At 54.8% G+C, this 23,230-nt stretch overlaps 1 protein-coding gene across 1 annotated transcript in view; it reads right to left on the bottom strand.

The window, feature by feature from the left end:
- LOC144508366 (sialic acid-binding Ig-like lectin 13) overlaps positions 1–22,756 on the bottom strand; it is a 94,967-nt gene extending 72,211 nt beyond the window's left edge. Inside the window, exons 1-2 of the mRNA XM_078236220.1 lie at positions 22,717–22,756; positions 5,790–6,155 (exon numbers count right to left, since the gene is read on the bottom strand). Coding sequence (XP_078092346.1) covers positions 5,790–6,155; positions 22,717–22,756 — 406 coding nt within the window. The remainder of the gene's footprint in view (positions 1–5,789; positions 6,156–22,716) is intronic.
- Positions 22,757–23,230: the final 474 nt, after the last annotated feature.

Here is a 23,230-nt window from a genome sequence, read left to right as displayed (position 1 = left end):
GCACTGTCAGAGGGTCAGTACTGAGGGAGTGCCGCACTGTCAGAGGGTCAGTACTGAGGGAGTGCTGCACTGTCAGAGGGTCAGTACTGAGGGAGTGCCGCACTGTCAGAGGGTCAGTACTGAGGGAGTGCCGCACGGTCAGAGGGTCAGCGCTGAGGGAGCGCCGCACTGTCAGAGGGTCAGTACTGAGGGAGTGCCGCACTGTCAGAGGGTCAGTACTGAGGGAGTGTTGCACTGTCAGAGGGTCAGTACTGAGGGAGTGCCGCACTGTCAGAGGGTCAGTAGTGAGGGAGTGCCGTGCTGTCAGAGGGTCAGTACTGAGGGAGTGCCGCACTGTCAGAGGGTTAGTACTGAGGGAGTGCCGCACTGTCAGAGGGTCAGTACTGAGGGAGTGCCGCACTGTCAGACGGTCAGTACTGAGGGAGTGCCGCACTGTCAGAGGGTCAGTACTGAGGGAGTGCCGCATTGTCAGAGGGTCAGTACTGAGGGAGTGCCGCATTGTCAGAGGGTCAGTACTGAGGGAGTGCTGCACTGTCAGAGGGTCAGTACTGAGGGAGTGCCGCACTGTCAGAGGGTCAGTACTGAGGGAGTGCTGCACTGTCAGAGAGTCAGTACTGAGGGAGCGCCGCACTGTCAGAGGGTCAGTACTGAGGGAGCGCCGCACTGTCAGAGGGTCAGTACTGAGGGAGTGCCGCACTGTCAGAGGGTCAGTACTGAGGGAGTGTTGCACTGTCAGAGGGTCAGTACTGAGGGAGTGCCACACAGTCAGAGGGTCAGTACTGAGGGAGCGCTGCAATGTCAGAGGGTCAGTACTGAGGGAGTGCTACACTGTCAGAGGGTCAGGACTGAGGGAGTGCCGCACTGTCAGAGCGTCAGTACTGAGGGAGTGCCGCACTGTCAGAGCGTCAGTACTGAGGGACTGCCACACAGTCAGAGGGTCAGTACTGAGGGAGCGCTGCATTGTCAGAGGGTCTGTACTGAGGGAGTGCCACACAGTCAGAGGGTCAGTACTGAAGGAGTGCCGCACTGTCAGAGGGTCAGTATTGAGGGAGTGCTGCACTGTCAGAGGGTCAGTGCTGAGGGAGCGCCGCACTGTCAGAGTATCAGTACTGAGGGAGTGCTGCACTGTCAGAGGGTCAGTGCTGAGGGAGCGCCGCACTGTCAGAGGGTCAGTACTGAGGGAGTGCCGCACTGTCAGAGGGTCAGTACTGAGGGAGCGCCGCACTGTCAGAGGGTCAGTATTGAGGGAGCGCCGCACTGTCAGAGGGTCAGTACTGAGGGAGCGCTGCATTGTCAGAGGGTCAGTACTGAGGGAGTGCCGCACTGTCAGAGGGTCAGTGCTGAGGGAGTGTTGCACTGTCAGAGGGTCAGTATTGAGGGAGCGCCGCACTGTCAGAGGGTCAGTACTGAGGGAGTGCCGCACGGTCAGAGGTTCAGTACTGAGGGAGTGCCGCACTGTCAGAGGGTCAGTGCTGAGGGAGTGCCGCACTGTCAGAGGGTCAGTTCTGAGGGAGTGCCGCACTGTCAGAGGGTCAGTACTGAGGGAGTGCCGCACTGTCAGAGGGTCAGTACTGAGGGAGTGCCGCACTGTCAGAGGGTCAGTACTGAGGGAGTGCCGCACTGTCAGAGGGTCAGTACTGAGGGAGTGCCGCACTGTCAGAGGGTCAGTACTGAAGGTGTGCCGCATTGTCAGAGGGTCAGTACTGAGGGAGTGCTGCACTGTCAGAGGGTCCGTGCTGGGGGAGTGCCACACTGTCGGAGGGTCAGTACTGAGGGAGTACCGCTCTGTCAGAGGGTCAGTACTGAGGGAGTGCCACACTGTCAGAGGGTCAGTACTGAGGGAGTGCCGCACTGTCAGAGGGTCAGTACTGAGGGAGTGTTGCATTGTCAGAGGGTCAGTATTGAGGGAGCGCCGCACTGTCAGAGGGTCAGTACTGAGGGAGTGCCTCACTGTCAGAGGGTCAGTATTGAGGGAGCGCCGCACTGTCAGAGGGTCAGTACTGAGGGAGTGCCGCACTGTCAGAGGGTCAGTACTGAGGGAGTGCCGCACGGTCAGAGGGTCAGCGCTGAGGGAGCGCCGCACTGTCAGAGGGTCAGTACTGAGGGAGTGCCGCACTGTCAGAGGGTCAGTACTGAGGGAGTGTTGCACTGTCAGAGGGTCAGTACTGAGGGAGTGCCGCACTGTCAGAGGGTCAGTAGTGAGGGAGTGCCGTGCTGTCAGAGGGTCAGTACTGAGGGAGTGCCGCACTGTCAGAGGGTTAGTGCTGAGGGAGTGCCGCACTGTCAGAGGGTCAGTACTGAGGGAGTGCCGCACTGTCAGACGGTCAGTACTGAGGGAGTGCCGCACTGTCAGAGGGTCAGTACTGAGGGAGTGCCGCATTGTCAGAGGGTCAGTACTGAGGGAGTGCCGCATTGTCAGAGGGTCAGTACTGAGGGAGTGCTGCACTGTCAGAGGGTCAGTACTGAGGGAGTGCCGCACTGTCAGAGGGTCAGTACTGAGGGAGTGCTGCACTGTCAGAGAGTCAGTACTGAGGGAGCGCCGCACTGTCAGAGGGTCAGTACTGAGGGAGCGCCGCACTGTCAGAGGGTCAGTACTGAGGGAGTGCCGCACTGTCAGAGGGTCAGTACTGAGGGAGTGTTGCACTGTCAGAGGGTCAGTACTGAGGGAGTGCCACACAGTCAGAGGGTCAGTACTGAGGGAGCGCTGCAATGTCAGAGGGTCAGTACTGAGGGAGTGCTACACTGTCAGAGGGTCAGGACTGAGGGAGTGCCGCACTGTCAGAGCGTCAGTACTGAGGGAGTGCCGCACTGTCAGAGCGTCAGTACTGAGGGACTGCCACACAGTCAGAGGGTCAGTACTGAGGGAGCGCTGCATTGTCAGAGGGTCTGTACTGAGGGAGTGCCACACAGTCAGAGGGTCAGTACTGAAGGAGTGCCGCACTGTCAGAGGGTCAGTATTGAGGGAGTGCTGCACTGTCAGAGGGTCAGTGCTGAGGGAGCGCCGCACTGTCAGAGTATCAGTACTGAGGGAGTGCTGCACTGTCAGAGGGTCAGTGCTGAGGGAGCGCCGCACTGTCAGAGGGTCAGTACTGAGGGAGTGCCGCACTGTCAGAGGGTCAGTACTGAGGGAGCGCCGCACTGTCAGAGGGTCAGTATTGAGGGAGCGCCGCACTGTCAGAGGGTCAGTACTGAGGGAGCGCTGCATTGTCAGAGGGTCAGTACTGAGGGAGTGCCGCACTGTCAGAGGGTCAGTGCTGAGGGAGTGTTGCACTGTCAGAGGGTCAGTATTGAGGGAGCGCCGCACTGTCAGAGGGTCAGTACTGAGGGAGTGCCGCACGGTCAGAGGTTCAGTACTGAGGGAGTGCCGCACTGTCAGAGGGTCAGTGCTGAGGGAGTGCCGCACTGTCAGAGGGTCAGTTCTGAGGGAGTGCCGCACTGTCAGAGGGTCAGTACTGAGGGAGTGCCGCACTGTCAGAGGGTCAGTACTGAGGGAGTGCCGCACTGTCAGAGGGTCAGTACTGAGGGAGTGCCGCACTGTCAGAGGGTCAGTACTGAGGGAGTGCCGCACTGTCAGAGGGTCAGTACTGAAGGTGTGCCGCATTGTCAGAGGGTCAGTACTGAGGGAGTGCTGCACTGTCAGAGGGTCCGTGCTGGGGGAGTGCCACACTGTCGGAGGGTCAGTACTGAGGGAGTACCGCTCTGTCAGAGGGTCAGTACTGAGGGAGTGCCACACTGTCAGAGGGTCAGTACTGAGGGAGTGCCGCACTGTCAGAGGGTCAGTACTGAGGGAGTGTTGCATTGTCAGAGGGTCAGTATTGAGGGAGCGCCGCACTGTCAGAGGGTCAGTACTGAGGGAGTGCCTCACTGTCAGAGGGTCAGTATTGAGGGAGCGCCGCACTGTCAGAGGGTCAGTACTGAGGGAGCGCCGCATTGTCAGAGGGTCAGTACTGAGGGTGTGCCGCACTGTCAGAGGGTCAGTACTGAGGGAGTGCCGCACTGTCAGAGGGTCAGTATTGAGGGAGTGCCGCACGGTCAGAGGTTCAGTACTGAGGGAGTGCCGCACTGTCAGAGGGTCAGTACTGAGGGAGTGCCTCACTGTCAGAGGGTCAGTACTGAGGGAGTGCCGCACTGTCAGAGGGTCAGTACTGAGGGAGTGCCGCACTGTCAGAGGGTCAGTACTGAGGGAGTGCCGCACTGTCAGAGGGTCATTACTGGGGGAGTGCCGCACTGTCAGAGGGTCAGTACTGAGGGAGTGCTGCATTGTTGCAGGTGCTGTTTTTTGTATGAGTTACGCAAAGTTCCCACCTCCCCTCCCCACAATAATATTCAGAGCAGACATTTCACTGGCCTATTGAAGTCAGTCTAAAACAGGTGATCTGGTCCTCACCATGTTATTGTTTGTGGGATCTTGCTGTGCAGAAGAATGATGGATGTCCTTACTTACATTGTACAGTCAGTCCGAGGGTCTGCTCCGATGAAACAGATGGATATCTCACTCTACAGGTGAGATTGTGTCCGTGGTGTTTGGGTGATGGGATGAGGATCAGAACAGAAGTATAGGTCAGAGTGACACCATGCTGAGTTACAGTGTTTGAGACTGACCCAGGTACGTCAGTGGGAGTGTCCCAGGTTAAGACAGGTGCTGTTCCATTGCACGTTGTGTTGAAGGTGCAGCTGATGTCCACACGCTTTCCTGCAATAATTTCAGCAGGGAATATCGTGGGTTTATCTGTGAAATCTAACACACAGAGAATGGATCCTTTTAGATCAATATAACATGAAGCATCAGTTCAAATAGAAATCACAGCCCCACAAGAGAAAGCATTGTTATAAGGAGGAAATCAGAATTGAGAGATTACCGTGATCATTATAGAATTTCCTATTTTCAGACTTGCTGAAACTCTGTCAGCAGCTTAATGCACTTTTACTCAGTGACCCTTGATTTGACCAGACTGGGGTGAGGGTGGAGCGACAGCTCACAGCTCGGGGAGAACAGGTTCATCACTCGCTCAGAATTCTCATCCAAAAATTAAGATGCATTCCTGTCCTCAGCGGTCCTGAAACAATCTCGGGAAACAGTTGGTTATGTTATTGTTCACACTGCTGTGTGCGGGATCTTCCTGTGCCTCAATTAACCACTGTGACTCCCACATTGCACTGTGACTACACCTCGACAATAACTTCACTGGCCTTCGAAGCTCTTCAGGACAGCCCTGAGGTGGTGAAAGGCACTGTCTGTGGGAGCTTGCTGTGCACAAATTGGCTGCTGTGTTTCCCATATTGCAGCAGTCAGTACAATTCAGGACTGAAGCAATCTCTGAACCTGCACCTGAAACAGATGATGAGGTTATTGATGACATTGCTGTCTGTGGGATCTTGCAGTGCACATATTGACTGCTGCGTCTCCATCACCACAGCAGGGCCACATTTTGAGGATTTTTTCATTGTCTGTGAATCGACTCGGGATGTCCTGAGGTGGTGACAGGCGCTATAGAAATGTGAGTCTTTCTTTTGTGGATGTAAGATTTTTTAACAGGATGAGAGAGATCGATGGGATTGGATAACTCGGTAACATTGATGAACGCAGTCAGTACATTTAATCATTGATATTAAAGTGAGTATTAGAGGTTGCTTCAGGACTGAACTGGAAGCTATCACCAGGTTATTGATAATCAGACACTGGGTTATAATAAGCTGTGTTTTGTGTTAATTTGTAAACATCACAGTTTGTGTTATTTCCAATTGAGTGATGAATGTGAATTATTGAGTAATTATAACACAGAACTTACCAGAAACCTGAAGCTGGGTTACAGGGTGGTAGTTGTAACGATTCCTTCCGTCAAATTCTATTCTGAAATAATAAGGTCCAGCATCTCCCCGTGTGACGCTGTTTATAATCAGGGAACAGTCGCCATCTTTCAGGTCTCCAGACAGCCGGGTCCGATGGCGGAATTGTGGTGCCTCCTGATTGTGATCCTCGGAGTGAAAGGCGATCGATGATGATGACTGTTTCTTATTATTAAACCAGATTCCGACTCGCGGCTGGTTTGCCAAATGTGATGGGTAAGTGTAATGACAGGGAATCTGTACACACACACCTTCCTGCGCTGTCACCTCTCGTGGAGCGTCACCTTTCCACTCCTGTGACAGTCCAACTGGGGAGAGAAATATCACTATTTAACACTGGTCCACAATGTCAACAGAATCTCTTTTAATCCTAATTGTCTAAGGCAAGGCCTCCCAAACTGGGTTCTGTGAATCCCCAGGGTTCCGCGGGACCCCTGCAGGGGTTCCACACTCACCTCAGCTGTAGGTCCCAAGAAGAGCCAGAGCCGCAGGGACCTAAGAGATGAGTGAGGATGGGTGAGAGCGAGCGAGGGTGGGTGAGGGCGGATGGGAGTGAGGATGGGTAGGTGCGAGTGAGTGAGGGTGGGTGGGAGTGAGTGAGGGTGGGTGGGAGTGAATGAGGGTGGGTGGGAGTGAGGGTGGGTGAGAGTGAGTGAGGGTGGGTGAGAGTGAGTGAGGGTGGGTGAGAGTGAATGAGGGTGGGTGCGAGTGAGGGTGGGTGGGAGTGAATGAGGGTGGGTGCGAGTGAGGGTGGGTGGGAGTGAATGAGGGTGGATGGGAGTGAGGATGGGTAGGTGCGAGTGAGTGAGGGTGGGTGGGATTGAGTGAGGGTAGGTGTGAGTGAGGGTGGGTGGGAGTGAGTGAGGGTGGGTGGGAGTGAGAGTGGGTGAGAGTGAGGGTTGGTGAGAGTGAGTGAGGGTAGGTGTGAGTGAGGGTGGGAGCGAGGGTGGGTGGGAGTGAGTGAGGGTGGGTGGGAGTGAATGAGGGTGGGTGGGAGTGAGGGTGGGTGAGAGTGAGTGAGGGTGGGTGAGAGTGAGTGAGGGTGGGTGAGAGTGAGTGAAGGTGGGTGAGAGTGAGTGAGGGTGGGTGGGAGTGAGGGAGTGAGGGTGGGTGGGAGTGAATGAGGGTGGGTGCGAGTGAGGGAGTGAGGGTGGGTGGGAGTGAATGAGGGTGGGTGGGAGTGAATGAGGGTGGGTGGGAGTGAGGGTGGGTGGGAGTGAGTAAGGCTGAGTGGGAGTGAGGGTGGGAGCGATGCTGGGTGAGAGTGAGTGAGGGCGTGTGAATGCGAGGGAGGGCGGGGGGGGAGCGAGGGCGGGGGGGGAGCGAGGGCGGGGGGGAGCGAGGGTGCATGTAACGCGTATGGAACTGGCCTTGCCTTTAAAGATCTCGGTTGAGCGTCTGGGGCGACGTAAATGTTCGCCCTGACCCTTTTTTATTCTTCCAAGGCCTGTCTTGAAAACCTCTGGGTCCATTCCTATTCCCTCAGTGTAATAAGTCCACGGAAGTGAAAGTCCCATCACCAAGTTACTTTATTTACACCATCCATCTGTACACAGCCAGCTCTCCAGTTGCTCCCTGCTGAATGCAGGCTGGGAGTCTGATACACCTGCTTTAAAATATGTAGATGAAGCCTCCAAGAAAGAAATCAAGGACATCCTCATCCAGTATGACAGGACCGTGCTGGCTGCTGATCCACACCGTTGTGAGGCCAAGAAATTTGGTGGACCTGGTGCCCGTGTACGTTACCAGAAATCTTACCGTTAACTCATTTGATTGTAGCAAATAAATATGTGACTGTCAAAAGAAAAAGGGAGCATGAGGCTCCCTGATTTAACCATCAATTAGGGCTTATCAGGTATTTCTTTCGGGTACCAACATAATAAACAAACTCTAATTAACCGAAGGACAAATTAAAAGGGGCAGCTCCCCAAAAGGAGGGGGAACAGCCCGAACCAAAAATCAATCACAAAGGAAACTTAAAACAGACTCATCAGGTATTTCTTTTGATACCAATCAAGTAAACGAACTCAAATTAACTTAGGGACAAAGTAAAAGGGGCGGCAGCTCCCCAAAAGGAAGGGGGAACAGCCCGAACCAAAAACAAAGTCAAAAGGAAACTTAAAACGTCAAACCAAAAGGTGATTATCGGGGTCGATAATACACCCCAGCCCCTGCGGCGCCCAGCGGTCGCGGAAGGCGTCAACCGCGCCCGTGGACACCGCATGCTCCCTCTCCAGAGACACCTGGCCGCGAATGTAGCCGCGGTAGAGGGGCAGACAGTCGGGATGGACGGCCCCCTCGATCGCCCGCTGCCTGGACCTATTGATGGCGCGTCTCGCCAGGCCCAGGAGCAGGTTCACGAGGAGGTCGGCATCCCGACCCGCCCCTCTCCGCACCAGGTGCCCGTAGATCAGGAGCGTGGGACTGAAGTGCAAACAAAACATCAATAAGAGGTGTTTGAGGAAACCAAAAAGGGTGTGCAGCCTAAAACACAGAACGTAGACATGGTCCACGGACTCCACAAGGCCACAGAAAGGGCAGTCTCGGGAGCCCGTGTACCGGAAAAACCTACGGTTGCATGGCACTGCTGCATGCAGCACCCTCCACCCCAGGTCCCCGAGATAATTGGGGGAGATCCCTCCGTAGAGGGACCTCCACTGGGGACCTCCGCCGCCCGGCGGCAACAAGGTCCGCCAAGGTGTATCCGGGCGACGGGCAAGGACGCGGTAGTGAAGGGTGTGCAGCAGCAGCCCGTACAGGAAACGCCTCCGCGCGGTGGAAAAGGGCACGGAGGGCATTTCCGCGAGGCGGCACACGCAGTGGGGCACCTGACCCGGGGGGGGAGGTCTAGGCTTCGGGCCAATGTGAAATTCCGTCCGAGCAGGGGAACGCTCGGACGGGATCCCACCGCACGCCTGCGCCACCTCCAGAACGCGTGCGCACTCGGGGCCGAGCACGACCGTCCTAAGGTCTTGGATGGCTTTGGCCGCGCGCCGGACGGTCACCCCCGCGCGCTCAGCCAGCACGTCGGGGCTCATCCAGCCCGCTCCTCCGCCATCCAGCACGTCCCCGATCCTGGTCACCCCGGCGTCCACGGCCCTCCTCTCCGCCAGCCACCTGAAGTCGTAAGGCTGGAGGTGCGGATTCCTGAGCAGCGGCTCTCGCACGAGAGCCGCTACTCCTGACGGGGGAGAGCTGCGTCGCGAGGCGACCGTGTTCCAGACCGTGAGGAGGTCCTGGTAAAAGACGGGCAACTCCCGCAGGGAGGTGGGAATACGCCCCAGGTTGATGTGCAGGAGCTGCACGTCGTAATTGAGGCCGTGCAAGTGGCAGAAAAAATACGTCGCCATCGCACGCCATTGTGGAGGAGGCTTGACGTAAAGGTATCGCTGCAGGGTCTGGAGGCGGAAGGTCGCTATCTGAGTGCGGAGGCACACCAGACCTTGTCCGCCCTCCTCAATCGGGAGATGCAGAACCTCGGCAGCGACCCAGTGCAGTCGGTTGTCCCAGAAAAACCGCACGAGGGCTTTCTGCATATCGGTGACAAAGCCAGGGGGAGGGGTCAAAGTGACCAGCCGGTACAGCATGGAGGCGACCAGCTGGTTTATGACGAGAACTCGCGCCCTGTAGGACAGCACTCGGAGCAGTCCTGTCCAGCGACCCAGGCGGGCGGAGACTTTGGCCTCCAACTCCCGCCAGTTCGCCGGCCAGGATTCCTCGGCTGGGCAGAGATGGACCCCCAGGTAGAGGAGGTTGGTCCTGCTCCAGGTGAAAGGCCTGAGCTCCTCCGGAAGGGGGTCCGTCTCCCACGGACCGACCAGGAGTCCGGAGCACTTGGCCCAGTTGATCCTGGCGGAGGACGCGGCGGAGTACACCGCCTGGCATTCTCGCATCCTCCGCAGGTCAGCCGGGTCCGTGAACATGAGGAGCACGTCGTCGGCGTAAGCAGACAGGACCACCCCTACGTCCGGGCCGCGCAGAGTCAAACCCGACAACCTCCTCCGCAAGAGGCGCAGGAATGGCTCCACGCATATAGAATAAAGTTGGCCGGACAAGGGGCAGCCCTGCCGCACTCCTCTCCCGAAGCGAAGGGGCGCCGTCAGGGACCCGTTAACCTTAATCAGACACTCTGCGGCAGAGTAGAGTAATCGAATCCGGGCGACAAACTGCGTCCCGAACCCGAATGCCCGCAGAGTCCCGAGCAAATACTCGTGCTCCACCCTGTCGAACGCCTTCTCCTGATCTAAGGACAAGAAGGCGCTCGACAGACCAGCCCTCTGGGAATGGTGGATCAGGTCCCGGACCAGATGGAGGTTATCGTGAATCGATCGGCCCGGGACCGTGTAGGACTGGTCAGGGTGGATCATGTGGTCCAGCACGGACCCAAGGCGTGAAGCTAATGCCCTGGCAAAGATTTTATAATCCGTGCTGAGGAGGGAGACCGGGCGCCAGTTTTTAAGGCACCGGAGATCCCCCTTCTTTGGCAGCAAGGCAATGACGGCCCTGCGCCACGAAAGGGGCATCTCCCCGGTGGCGTTGCTCTCCTCCAGGACCCCCGCGTAGTCGCCCCCCAGGACGTCCCAGAACGCCCTGAAGAACTCTACCGTCAGCCCGTCCAGCCCCGGGGCCTTGCCCCGACCGAGGCCATTGAGGGCGCCGGTCAGCTCGGCCACGGTGATGGGGGCCTCGAGCTTGCCGACGCCCTCCAGGCTGACTTGCGGAAGGTCCTCCCACAGAAGTCTGCGGGCATCCTCGCTGGACGGATCCGGAGAGAAGAGGGAGGTGTAATAATCCCGGGCGATGGCCCGGATGCCCTCCGGATCCGAGACGGGGGAACCGTCGTCGGCCAGCAGCGTAAGGAGCTGCTGACGGTTAGCCCGCCCTTTTTCCAGCGAGTAGGAGAAGGGGGAGCCGCGGTCCAGGTCCACCCGGAACTGGAGCCGCGACCTCACGTACGCGCCGCGGGACCCGACCAGTTGCAGGTCCCGCAGCGCGCCCTTCTTCTCCCTGTACTCTAGCCGCAGGGCCAGGTCCGCGTCGGGCTGACTGAGACGTGCCTCCAGGTCGAAAAGCTCCTTCTCCAACTCCTCGAGCCTGGATTTCCGCCTCCTCGTCGACCCCCTCGCGTACTCCTGACAGAAGGTCCGGACGTGAGTCTTGCCCACGTCCCACCATAGCCTCAAGGAGGGGAAGCCTCCCCGCTTCCTTCTCCAGCCGGCCCAGAATCGACGGAACGAGTCCAGGAAGCGCTCGTCCTCCAGCAGCGTGTTGTTGAAGTGCCAGTACGCGGACCCCCCCCGGACGCGAGACGGCGCAAACTCTGCCCACACCAGGTGGTGGTCCGTGCACGGCACCTGCCGTATGGAGGCCGACGGCACGCCGGACACGTGCGCCCTCGAAATGTAAAGGCGGTTGATTCTGGACGCTCCGCCTCCAGGCTTCACGAAACTGAAAGCTCTGGAGCCAGGATGGAGATGGCTCCAGGCGTCCACCAAGTCATGGGTCCCGAGCAGGTCCCGCAACTTCATCATCGCTGGGGTGCGCTGCCAGAAGCCGGCGCGGTCCCGTGCCTCGAGGGTGCAGTTGAAATCCCCCCCGAGGATGATGCATTCGCCCCCAGCGATGGTGTCGAGGTGAGCGGACACTTTCTCGTAGAAAGTCGTTTGCTGCGGTCCGGCGCCCGGGGCGTAGACGTTCAGCAAGTGAATGACCACGCCCCCCACACGGACCGTCAAGTGCAGCAACCGGCCTGGCACCGGCTCCTTGACCCCCAAGATCTCCGGCTGAAAATTCGGGGCCAACAAGATAGCCACCCCGCTAGAAGCGAGAGTGAGGTGGCTCATGTAGACCCCCCCCTCGCCACTCCAGGAGCCATCGGGCTTCGTCTCCCGGAATGGTACGGGTTTCTTGCAGGAAGCACACCGCATACTTCCCGTCACGGAGGACCGAGAAGTTCTGGAACCTGCGGAGTGGCTCGCTGCTGCCGTTGACGTTGAGGCTGGCTATAATTACCTTCATGTCAGTAGCATTGTGCCACCGTCACCACTTATCTAAGTGCGTGGGGGGCGCTGGCGCAAGACGCGCCAGTCCGCTCCCCCTCGAGCCCGTCGAGGAACTCCCGTACCCGACGCCGCTCTCTTTCAGTCAGGTCCGACGCGGCCTGGGAGCAGGCCCGCGTGGACCGGACGAGCAGCGCCAGGTCCGACCAACGGCCGAGGGCCAGTCGGACGCTGTCAGGGCGACCAGAATGGTCCTCGATGAAAGCCCTGAGTTCCCCAAAGGGGATGAGGGGCGACTCGGTGAGGGGCACGAGGGAGTCCCCTGCCTCGCTACAGGTGGACCCTGAAATGATCCCCGTGCCCACCACCGAGCAGCTTACCTCCTCGGGGCCGTCGCCCTTCGACTCCGAGTCCCCCGCCGCAGGGCGTGCGGCACGGAGCCACCGACTAGTCCTGACTCCCCCCCGATCCCACCCCCAGGATCGGCGGAGGAGGGGTTCCCCCCGGGCTCTCGATCCTGGGTTTGTGGGTCCGTGGGCGGCGGCGGCTCCGTCCCCCCCCCGTCCCGAATGCCTGGACACCCCCCAAGCCCGGAGAACCCTCCGGATTCATGTTGGGGGTGCCCAGCATCAAAGGTTGGGACAGAGAGGGGGAGATAAATTCCTCGCCACCGCCGCCCAGGGACCCGAAAATTGGGGTGCTGCTCCAGTCCCCCGGCAAGCTGTCGAAGAAGGACGGGTCGAATTCGACCGGGCTGAACGGAGCCGCGAGGGCCCCGCTCACACCCGGCCTCGGGGAGACCCGTCCGGGGGACTGCAGCAGCACCTGTTTCGTTTTAAATTTTTTCTTGCCCCCGGTCTGGGGACAAGGTGTAGAAAACAGGCGGGGACGGGGGCATGGCAGGCGATGACATGAACGGGGGGCGGGGCGCACAACCCTCGAACCCACGGCTCCCGAGGGGCAGCGCCTCTTCTTGCTGTTGTGCCCGTGGGTGGGAGACGCTGCCCGCACCCCGCCCCTCTTAACCTTGCCACGCCCCTTCTTTCTCCCCGTCACGTCCCCTGTTGTCTGTGCCGGCTCGGGGTCACGTACCCCCCCACACCCGGACCCGGGAGCGCGCGCACCCGCGACGCCGGGCCCAGCACAGGACGCTGAGGCGCCCACGGGCCCGGGAGATGGTTTGGGAGGGGGGCCGGAGGTGGATGTTTTCCCCGAGCCGGCAGCCGGGGTGACTGGGGTGGAGGGGGTCGGGGTCGCATTTTTCTTGCCTTTTCTTGGGGTCATCTGGCCTCGCAGAGGCTCCACTCCCCCCCCGCCGGCAGCCAAGGTGGCGGCTGCTGCCGGCGTGGTCTCCCCTTGCGGGGGGCCAGGTGGTGTTTGCTTGGGGGGAGAGGGGGCTGCGGCGCCAGCTGCGGCCGCCTTGGATTGGGGGTCGGCGGCCGCCTTGGAGACGGGGCAGTTCTTTTTAATGTGCCCCGCCTCCTTACAGGCATGGCACCGCACGCTGTCCGCGGACCAGAAGACCCGGTAAGTAGCCCCATCGAAGGGGACATTAAAGCCCCCTTCCAGGCACTCCTCCCGGGCCAGGCGGACATATACCTGGCGCCGGAAGGAGTACACGTGCCGGAGGGCCTGGCCACCTCGGACCTGACCTCCCCCAGTAGATGGAGGTGGGGGAGGAGGAGCTCCACGGGGATGAAGGGCGGGACGTTCGAGATGACCACTCGATGGGCGGTGGCCTCCAGGGGGTCCACCGCCAAGAACGTCCCGCCCACCGTGAGCCCCTTTTCCAGGGCGAGGTGGACCGCCCGCTCGGCCTTCAGGAAGAATACGGCCTTGCCGTACATCTTCGAGGCTGCGACAATGGCTGAGGGGCCGACAACCCCAGCCATTGCCCGAACGCACGCCTCGATGGTCATGTCGGGGTGGGCGTAGCACTTTACCCCGAGTTGTTTAGTGATCAATTTGAATGGTGGCAGGGCCTTGGGAGCGGCGGGGTCTCTGGCTGCCGCCACACCTGCATGGGTGGGCCTGGAGGGCCCTGCCACCGGCGACGGTGTCGTGGTCGCCATGATGTAATCACTGGTGCTACGCCCACCCCGAGACTGCTCAGATGTACAGCAGGGCGTATTGAGACTTAAAATGTCCGTTGGGCAGGGGGGGTGCAGTGAGGGTTGGGTGAGGGGCCTCCCTGTCCTTTACGTGAGGCACAGAGAGGGGGGTAGAGAGGGTAGGGAGTATGGGTGTGGGGGGGGGGGGCGGGGTGGTGTCTCTGCCCTGGTAGTGGGGGACAGAGAGGGAACGAGGGGTGGGTGAGGGTTCAGGCACTCTCTCCTCAGATATCAGAGAGGGAGAGAGAGGGGGACAGAGGGGCAGGTGGGAGGACGAAGGACAGGGCACCGAGGAGGGCTGGTGCCCCAGTCAGGAGGAAGGAGGGGGGGTTGCCGGTGTTGGGGCAGCAGCAGCAGAGGGTGGGGGGGGGGGGGGGCGGGGGGGGACTTCTCCTCTTCAGCCCTGTTGGGCCAGCAATAAAGTCCAAGTTGTTTTCACCCCTCACCTCTGTAAAACGATGTTCCTGTATTCTTTCCCCCCCTCCCTTTGAGGCACAGACCTCGGATGAATGGGGACACCAGCCCCACAACTCAGTCCTTTGATGTAATTTCCTCCCCTTTGGGTGTTGTCCTTCCTCCTGTAGATGAAGGCTGGAACCTGAGCCTCCAGGCCCAAGGCCTCTGGTCTTTTTTGGGCCTTTCTTTCTCTTTCTCTCCCTCTCCTCTCCCAAGAAGAGAGCACGTGCCAGTGGCTGGAGGTTTTGGGGCAATGGCTCTTCCTTCCTCCTTCAGGTTGAACACTCCACAAAAGCAAAAGTCCCGTCACCAAGTCACTTTCTTTCTTTCTTCACACCATCCATCTGTACACAGCCACCTCTCCAGTTGCTCCCTGCTGAATGCAGGCTGGGAGTCTGATACACCTGCTTTAAAATATGTAGATGAAGCCTCCAAGAAAGAAATCAAGGACATCCTCATCCAGTATGACAGGACCTTGCTGGCTGCTGATCCACACCGTTGTGAGGCCAAGAAATTTGGTGGACCTGGTGACCGTGTACGTTACCAGAAATCTTACCGTTAACTCATTTGATTGTGGCAAATAAATATGTGACTGTCAAAAGAAAAAGGGAGCATGAGGCTCCCTGATTTAACCATCAATTAGGGCTTATCAGGTATTTCTTTTCATACCAACAAAGTAAACAAACTCAAATTAACTTTGGGAGAAATTAAAAGGGGCAGCTCCCCAAAAGGAGGGGGAACAGCCCGAACAAAAAACAAAGTCAAAAGGAAACTTGAAACATCAAATCGTAATGTGATTGTTGGGGTCAATAATACACCCCAGCCCCTGCGGTGCCCAACGGGCGCAGAAGGCGTCAACTGCGCCCGTGGACACTGCATGCTCTCCCTCCAGGGACACCTGGTCGCGAATATAGGTGCGGTAGAGGGGCAGACAGCCAGGATGGACGACCCCGTCGATCGCCTGCTGTCTGGACCTGTTGATGGCTCACCTCGCCAGGAGCAGGTTCACGAGAAGGTCGCCATCCCGACCCGCCCCTCTCCGCACCAGGTGTGGATTCATCAGGTAGTTCATACTCTCGCAAGCCAACCTCAATAGCCTGTCTGAAGTCATCACACGCAGATAAATTTCCAGTGCCCATTTTGAAACTTATCCTCGAATCCAACTGGATTTTTTGTAAGCAGTGTCTTCCCAAAAGGCTGGGGCTTGGTCCTTGTACCACTGTCAACGAGAGTTGAACTCTTTGTTGCCCATATGTGACTGGGGTATGGTGGTCCCTACTACTCATAATGGTTCTCCTGTATAAATTGCCAATCTTGCCTTAGTGTCCTTCAACTTGAATGTAGAGATACTCAGTCGTAACCTTCTAAATCTCCTACAATATATACCACTGCCTACATGTCCACCTCCATATCCAATGGATATTCATTCACTTGGAGCTGTATCCTTAATGCTGCCACCTTTGGTGTGGTGACACAATTTAGTAACGCTAGTTCCTCCTCTTCAGCCTGACTTATCCGGTACGTTGTATTTTAGGGTAGCTTTGCCCTTCGATATGGGTGTTGCATGCTCTCTTTGCTTTGGTATCCTTGCTTGAGGTGGGCTCCCTGGCTGCATGCACAGCGCTGTTGTGCTGGCCGCTCCTGAGATTGTGGAACTCTTTCTTGGCCAGTGTCGGGATTTCCTGGTTTCCTTGCTTGTTTTTCCTAGCCCAAGGCCGGGTTTCATGAATATGTTCAACTGGGGACCTGGGTTTTCAGTCGGGGACTGCCCGAGCCTATGGACGCTGCCATCTAAAGATGCTAGCAGCTCTGGGACACCTTTCCCTGCATTGGCCTGAGCGAGAGCCAGCTCTTTTTAAATCTAGGTTTGGCTCTGTGAAAAGCCTTCTTTGGGTCACTAGATCATTTATGCCGCACACTAAACGGTCTCAGCAATCCCGGTAATGCTGCGATATATTCGCAATGTTCCGCCAGTTTTTTTAGCCGCGTCAGGAATTCCGTTCCTGGTTCCGCTGCAAATCTAGTGGCTATATTGAACCTGTACTATTGCAAGATCACGGAAGGTTTAGGATCGTAATGATTTGCCACCATTTCTACTTACTCAAACGGGGAATTAGAAGGGCAAAAAGGGGTCACGAAATGTCCTTGGCAGACAGGATTAAGGAGAATCCCAAGGCATTTTATTCATACGTTAGGAACAAAGGGGTTGTCAGGGAAAAAAATCGGACCTCTCAGGGACAAAAGTGGGGAATTATGCTTGGAGCCCAAAGAAGTAGGGGAGATCCTAAATGAATACCTTGCGTCGGTATTCACAAAGGAGAGGGATGTGTTGACTGGGTGTGTCTCGGAGGGGAGTGTTGAACCGTTGGAGAAAATCTCCATTACAAGGGAGGAAGTGTTAGGTTTGTTAGAGAATATAAAGACTGACAAATCCCCAGGGCTTGATGGAATCTATCCAAGGCTGCTCAGTGAGACGAGAGATGAAATCGCTGGGCCTCTGACGCAAATCTTTGTCTCGTCACTGGACGCAGGTGAGGTCCCAGAGGATTGGAGGATAGCTAATGTGGTCCCGTTATTTAAGAAGGGTAGGAAGGATAACCCAGGTAATTATAGGCTGGTGAGCTTGACGTCCATGGTGGGGAAGTTGTTGGAGAAGATTCTTAGAGATAGGATGTATGTGCATTTAGAAAGGAATAAACTCATTAACGATAGTCAGCATGGTTTTGTGAGAGGGAGGTCATGCCTCACTAACCTGGTGGAGTTTTTTGAAGAAGTGACCAGAATGGTTGACGAGGGAAGGGCCGTGGATATCGTCTATATGGACTTTAGTAAAGCGTTTGACAAAGTCCCTCATGGTAGGCTGGTGAAAAAGGTTGGATCTCATGGGATAAAGGGGGAGGTGGCTAGATGGGTGGAGAACTGGCTTGGTCACAGAAGACAGAGGGTGGTAGTAGAAGGGTCTTTTTCCGGCTGGAGGCCTGTGACTAGTGGTGTTCTGCAGGGCTCTGTATTGGGACCTCTGCTGTTTGTGATTTATATAAACGATCTGGAAGAAGGTGTAACTGGGGTGATCAGTAAGTTTGCGGACGACACAAAATTGGCAGGACTTGCAGATAGTGAGGAGCATTGTCAGAAGCTACAGAAGGATATAGATAGGCTGGAAATTTGGGCAAGGAAATGGCAGATGGAGTTCAATCCTGATAAATGCGAAGTGATGCATTTTGGTAGAAATAATGTAGGGAGGAGCTATACGATAAATGGCAGAACCATAAAGGGTGTAGACACGCAGAGGGACCTGGGTGTGCAAGTCCACAGATCCTTGAAGATGACGTCACAGGTGGAGAAGGTGGTGAAGAAGGCATATGGCATGCTTGCCTTTATAGGATGGGGCATAGAGTATAAAAGTTGGGGTCTGATGTTGCAGATGTATAGAACGTTGGTTCAGCCGCATTTGGAATACTGCGTCCAGTTCTGGTCGCCACACTACCAGAAGGACGTGGAGGCTTTGGAGAGAGTACAGAGGAGGTTTACCAGGATGTTGCCTGGTATGGAGGGGCTTAGTTATGAGGAGAGATTGGGTAAACTGGGGTTGTTCTCCCTGGAAAGACGGAGGATGAGGGGAGACTTAATGGAGGTGTATAAAATTATGAAAGGCATAGATAGGGTGAACGGTGGGAAGCTTTTCCCCAGGTCGGTGGTGACGTTCACGAGGGGTCATAGGTTCAAGGTGAAGGGGGGGAGGTTTAACACAGATATCAGAAGGACATATTTTACACAGAGGGTGGTGGGGGCCTGGAATGCGCTGCCAGGCAAGGTGGTGGAGGCGGACACACTGGGAACATTTAAGACTTATCTAGACAGCCATATGAACGGAGTGGGAATGGAGGGATACAAAAGAATGGTCTAGTTTGGACCAGGGAGCGGCACGGGCTTGGAGGGCCGAAGGGCCTGTTCCTGTGCTGTATTGTTCTTTGTTCTTTGTTCATCAAAGGTCTTGGATTCTGGTGTTGCCGGATACATCAGACTTTTCATAATACTGAATGTTGCAGCCCCACACGCAGTCAATTGAATGACTTTTGCCGAGTATTTCCTTCTATTTGTTTGCTTGAAAGAAGTACCTAATTTTCTCAGCATACTGTGGTCCGTCCTCAATACTTGCGCCGTATGGCTCCAACTTCCCAAAGAATGGCATTGCTAAAACTGAATGATACAGGCTCACCAAGATCTGATGAGCAGGATTACCTAAACATTCCTTTTACCTCATCGCCAATATAATTACTCCAGCTGTGAAGGAACCAAGCTTTCATTGCACCAAATGAAAATAAACAAGAACCACAAGCTTGTGGTGAACACAGCAGGTCCCAGCTGGGACTAAAAGGTTAATGGACCCTCTCGGGGTCCTGCTTATAGAGAGCTCAGTATTCGAGCTCCACCTGGTGGGCTAATCACCAGTCCTCAGGGAGCTTGTATTCGATGAGCCCAACTGGGAGGTCAGTTAATGATCCCCCATGCAGATCATGGGAGTTATCACGATGAGAACGAGGGCGGGTGAGAGTGAGGGAGGCTGCTTCTTACTTGGAAGATGGCAGCCTGGGTGGGAAACAGAAGACGGGGATCTAAAAGCAACGTCATAGTTTGGAAAGGCCAGAAAAAAACCAAACCTAACACAGGAATAGAATTGAGAATTAGGAAAGTTACGTTGAACTTGCCTTGAATCTTGATTAGACCACAATAGTACCGTGTGCAGTTCTATTGCTAGGTTATCAAGGTGGTTAAACTATCAAGCCAAGTACTGTGAGTAATTTCTGGAGGAAGAGAAGAATTGAAACATAGGTCGTGAGGTTATATTAACTTGTCCTGAACCTCACTCTGAGGGAACTGTATGCAGTTCTGTTCACCCTATTATAAAAGGAATATGAAGGCATTAGGGAGGGCTTGCAGAAGATTTCCAAGGATAATCCCACTCATGTATGGTAAACATATCAGGAAAAGATTGGATCACTTATCTCTTGTGATAAAGACTGAGAGTCGGGTGTCCGAATACAGGCCTTTAAAATTCTCAAAGGTTCTGATCGAGTGGCCACAGAGAGAATGTTTCCTCTTGTGGAGAACAGCAAAACAAGAGTTCTGGTGATTGGTGATTCCCTGTAGAAGGAAAATAATGGGGCGATCTCGAGATCTGGTGACCGAATCAAGGTCTTTAAAATTCTGACCAATTCTGATGGAGTGGATAGCAGGAGAATCTCTCCACTTGCGATGGGGGAGAGAGGCCACAACTCGGGGCCATCAATATGTGACAGTCACTATTAAATCCAATGGGGAATTCAGGGGAAACCAGCGAGTGGGGAGAAGGTGGTAGTCTGGCTGATCACTGATGGTTACACTCCAAGACAAGGGGAGATGAGGAGAATAATTTTCATTCAATGACCAAATACTTGAAGCTGAAGCATTTGAAAGGGAATGGGGTTAAAAAACAGCGAGGAAGTGGGACAAATGGGAGAGATTTTCCTGCAAAGCCAGCCCACAGCTGAGTCACTCTAAGGCCGGAATTTCCCAGACCCATTGCCTTTGGGAGGGATTGGAAAATTCCAGGAGTGATCAATGCCAGAGTATCCCACTCCGATATCGAATGGCTTTTGATTGCAGTCATGGTGTGGAGGTGCCGGCGTTGGACTGGGGTAAACACAGTAAGAAGTTTAACAACACCAGGTTAAAGTCCAACAGGTTTATTTGGTAGCAAAAGCCACACACTTATTTTGATTGCAGGACAGTTCAGAAGCAAACAGGGGAATTCTGTCAGGTTAACACCTTTGCACACACTGAGTGGTTTGGTTCCTGTTTATGATTCAGTGAGTTACTTCCTAACTGTACTTACCCCGTTGCTGAACCTGAGCAGGAAGTGCAACAGTTTAATTGCCTGTCAGTTCTAACGGCTTTCTGCATTGTGGTCAAGGTAGCTCCCCACTGAAATGACTAAATTAGAGATCCTCAGAGTCTGCCCACTTGTCCATGACCAGGGTTTAGCGGTGGGGCGGGGGTCGGGGGGAGATGGAGTGGGGGGAATTCGAGAGCTTAGGGTCCCGCAGCTGAAGGTCCGGCCGCCAATAGTGCAGCGATGGGGATTTGGGGATGTTCAAGAGGCTGGATTAGAGGAGCGCAGAGATCTTCGAGCATTGCAGGGTTCTGATTGAGTGGGCACAGAGAGAATGTTTCCACTTGTGGAGAACAGCAAAACAAGAGGTCTGGTGATTGGTAATTCCCTGTAGAAGGAAAATGAGGGAGCGATCTCGAGATCTGGTGACCTAATCAAGGTCTTTAAAATTCTGACCGATTCTGATGGAGTGGATAGCAGGAGAATATTCCCACTTGCGATGGTGGGAGGGGGGAGAGGCTGGAGGAGGTTACAGAGTTAGAGAGGGTTGTAGGGGCTGGAGGAGATTACAGAGATAGGGATGGGTGTACGGGCTGGAGGAGGTTACAGAGATAACCCCTAGAAGCCCTGGATGAACCTATATCTGGGGTCACCATTGCAGATGTCAGAACAGCCTTCTCAAAGGTCAACCCACAGGAAGCGACTGGCCTGGATGGGGTACCCGGATGTGCACTCAGATCCTGCGCGGATCAGCTGGCGGGGGTATTCACAGACACCTTCAACCTCTCTTTACAACAATCTGAGGTCCCTCTCTGCTTCAAGAAGACGACCATCATCCTGGTACCTAAGAAAAGCCAAGCAGCCTTCATGCATATCGGCCGGTGGCTCTGACATCCATCATTATGAAGTGCTTCGAAAGGCTAGTCATGGCACGAATCAATTCCAGCCTCCCGGACTACCTGAATCCACTACAGTTCGCCTATCGCCGCAACAGGTCCACAGGAGACGCCATCTCCCTGGCCTTACACTCAACCCTGGAAGACCTAGATAACAAGGACACTTATGTCAAACTCCTATTTATTGACTACAGCTCAGTCTTCAACACGATTATTCCCACAAAACCCATCTCCAAACTCCATGGCCTGGTCCTCGGCACCTCTCTCTGCGACTGGATCCTGAACTTCCTAACTCACAGACCACAATCAGTAAGGATCGGCAACAACACCTCCTCCATGATCATCCTCAACACCAGTGCCCCACAAGGCTGTGTTCTCAGCCCCCTACTATACTCCTTATACACCTATGACTGTGTAGCCAAATTGCCCTCCAATTCGATTTTCAAGTTTGCTGATGACACCACCGTAGTAGATCGGATCTCAAATTATGACGAGACAGAGTACAGGAATGAGACAGAGAATCTGGTGAACTGGTGCAGCAACAATAATCTCTCCCTCAATGTCAACAAAACAAAGGAGATTGTCATCAACTTCAGGAAGCGTAGTGGAGAACATGCCCCTGTCTACATCAACGGGACGAAGTAGAAAGGGTCGAGAGCTTCAAGTTTTTAGGTGTCCAGATCACCAACAACCTGTCCTGGTCTCCACATGCCGACACTATCTTAAGAAAGCCCACCAATGCCTCTACTTTCTCAGAAGACTAAGGAAATTTGGCATGTCAGCTACGACTCTCACCAACTTTGACAGATGCACCATAGAAAGCATTCTTTCTGGTTGTATCACAGCTTGGTCTGGCTCCTGCTCTGCCCAAGACTGCAAGGAATTACAAAAGGTCTTGAATGTAGCCCAATCCATCATGCAAACTAGCCGCCCATCCATTGACTCTGTCTACATTTCCCGCTGCCTCGGCAAAGCAGCCAACATAATTAAGGACCCCACGCACCCCGGACATGCTCTCCCATCTTCTTCCATTGGGAAAAAGAATGAAAAGTCTGAGGTCACGTACCAACCGACTCAAGAACATCCTCTTCCCTGCTGCTGTCAGACTTTTGAATGGACTTACCTTGCATTGAGTTGATCTTTCTCTACACCCTAGCTAGGACAGTAACACTACATTCTGCACTTTCTCGTTTCCTTCTCTATGAACGGTATGCTTTGTCTGTATAGCGTGCAAGAAACAATACTTTTCACTGTATCTCAATACATGTGACGATAATAAATCAAATCAAATCAAATAATGAACAACTGCAACATCCTGGAGCGATACAACATGAGTACTTCAATTTGAATTTTGAGGTGTTCTCTGACGGGGAGTCAGTGTGTGTCAGTGAGCGCAGGGGTGATGGGTGAATGGGACTGGGTGTAAGTTTGTACACTGGGTCACTGCTGAATTGCTTCCCAATCAGAGCTCAATAAGAATGATCTTTTACAAAGGCTATTAACCATAAATCTGTCCAAGCTGGCGATGATATTACCTTGGAGAAGTGACAGGAGGAAGTAAGATTTCCCGATCATTGTCCAGTCCCAGATATTTCACCAGCTTCTCACTCTCAGGCTCTGAAAGAGAAAGGAGTTAATGAGACCTCACCTCTTGTCCGACAGCTCTCGAGAGACCAGAAACTGCTTTTAGACAATGTCTTCACAGACGAGTTTGATTCTGTGTGGGATGATAGGTGCTCTGCAGAGAGACACAAGGCTTTAAGAAAGAAAAACAATGAAGGGTCTGCATTCCTATAGCACCTTTCACCACCTCAGGACATCCCAAAGCTCATGTCCCTGCGCTTCCCTTGATCTTAAACCAGAAAGATGTTCTGTACGACAGACTTGAGCCTCACAGCCCGATCTCAATAATCAGTAGAAATCTTTCAAAGGCATCAATCATTGGAATCTGTCTTTATAAAGTCACAACATCAACAAAGGACAATGTTGATCGTGGAAGTGAATTCCAATCGTTCTGTTACTTACCCAGGACCTGTCCGACTGCCCACC

The sequence above is a fragment of the Mustelus asterias genome, chromosome 20 (assembly GCF_964213995.1).
Source record: "Mustelus asterias chromosome 20, sMusAst1.hap1.1, whole genome shotgun sequence".
Classification (NCBI taxonomy): Eukaryota; Metazoa; Chordata; class Chondrichthyes; order Carcharhiniformes; family Triakidae; genus Mustelus; species Mustelus asterias.
Note: the sequence above shows the minus strand (reverse complement) of the source record. Positions and strands in the feature narration are given on the sequence as shown.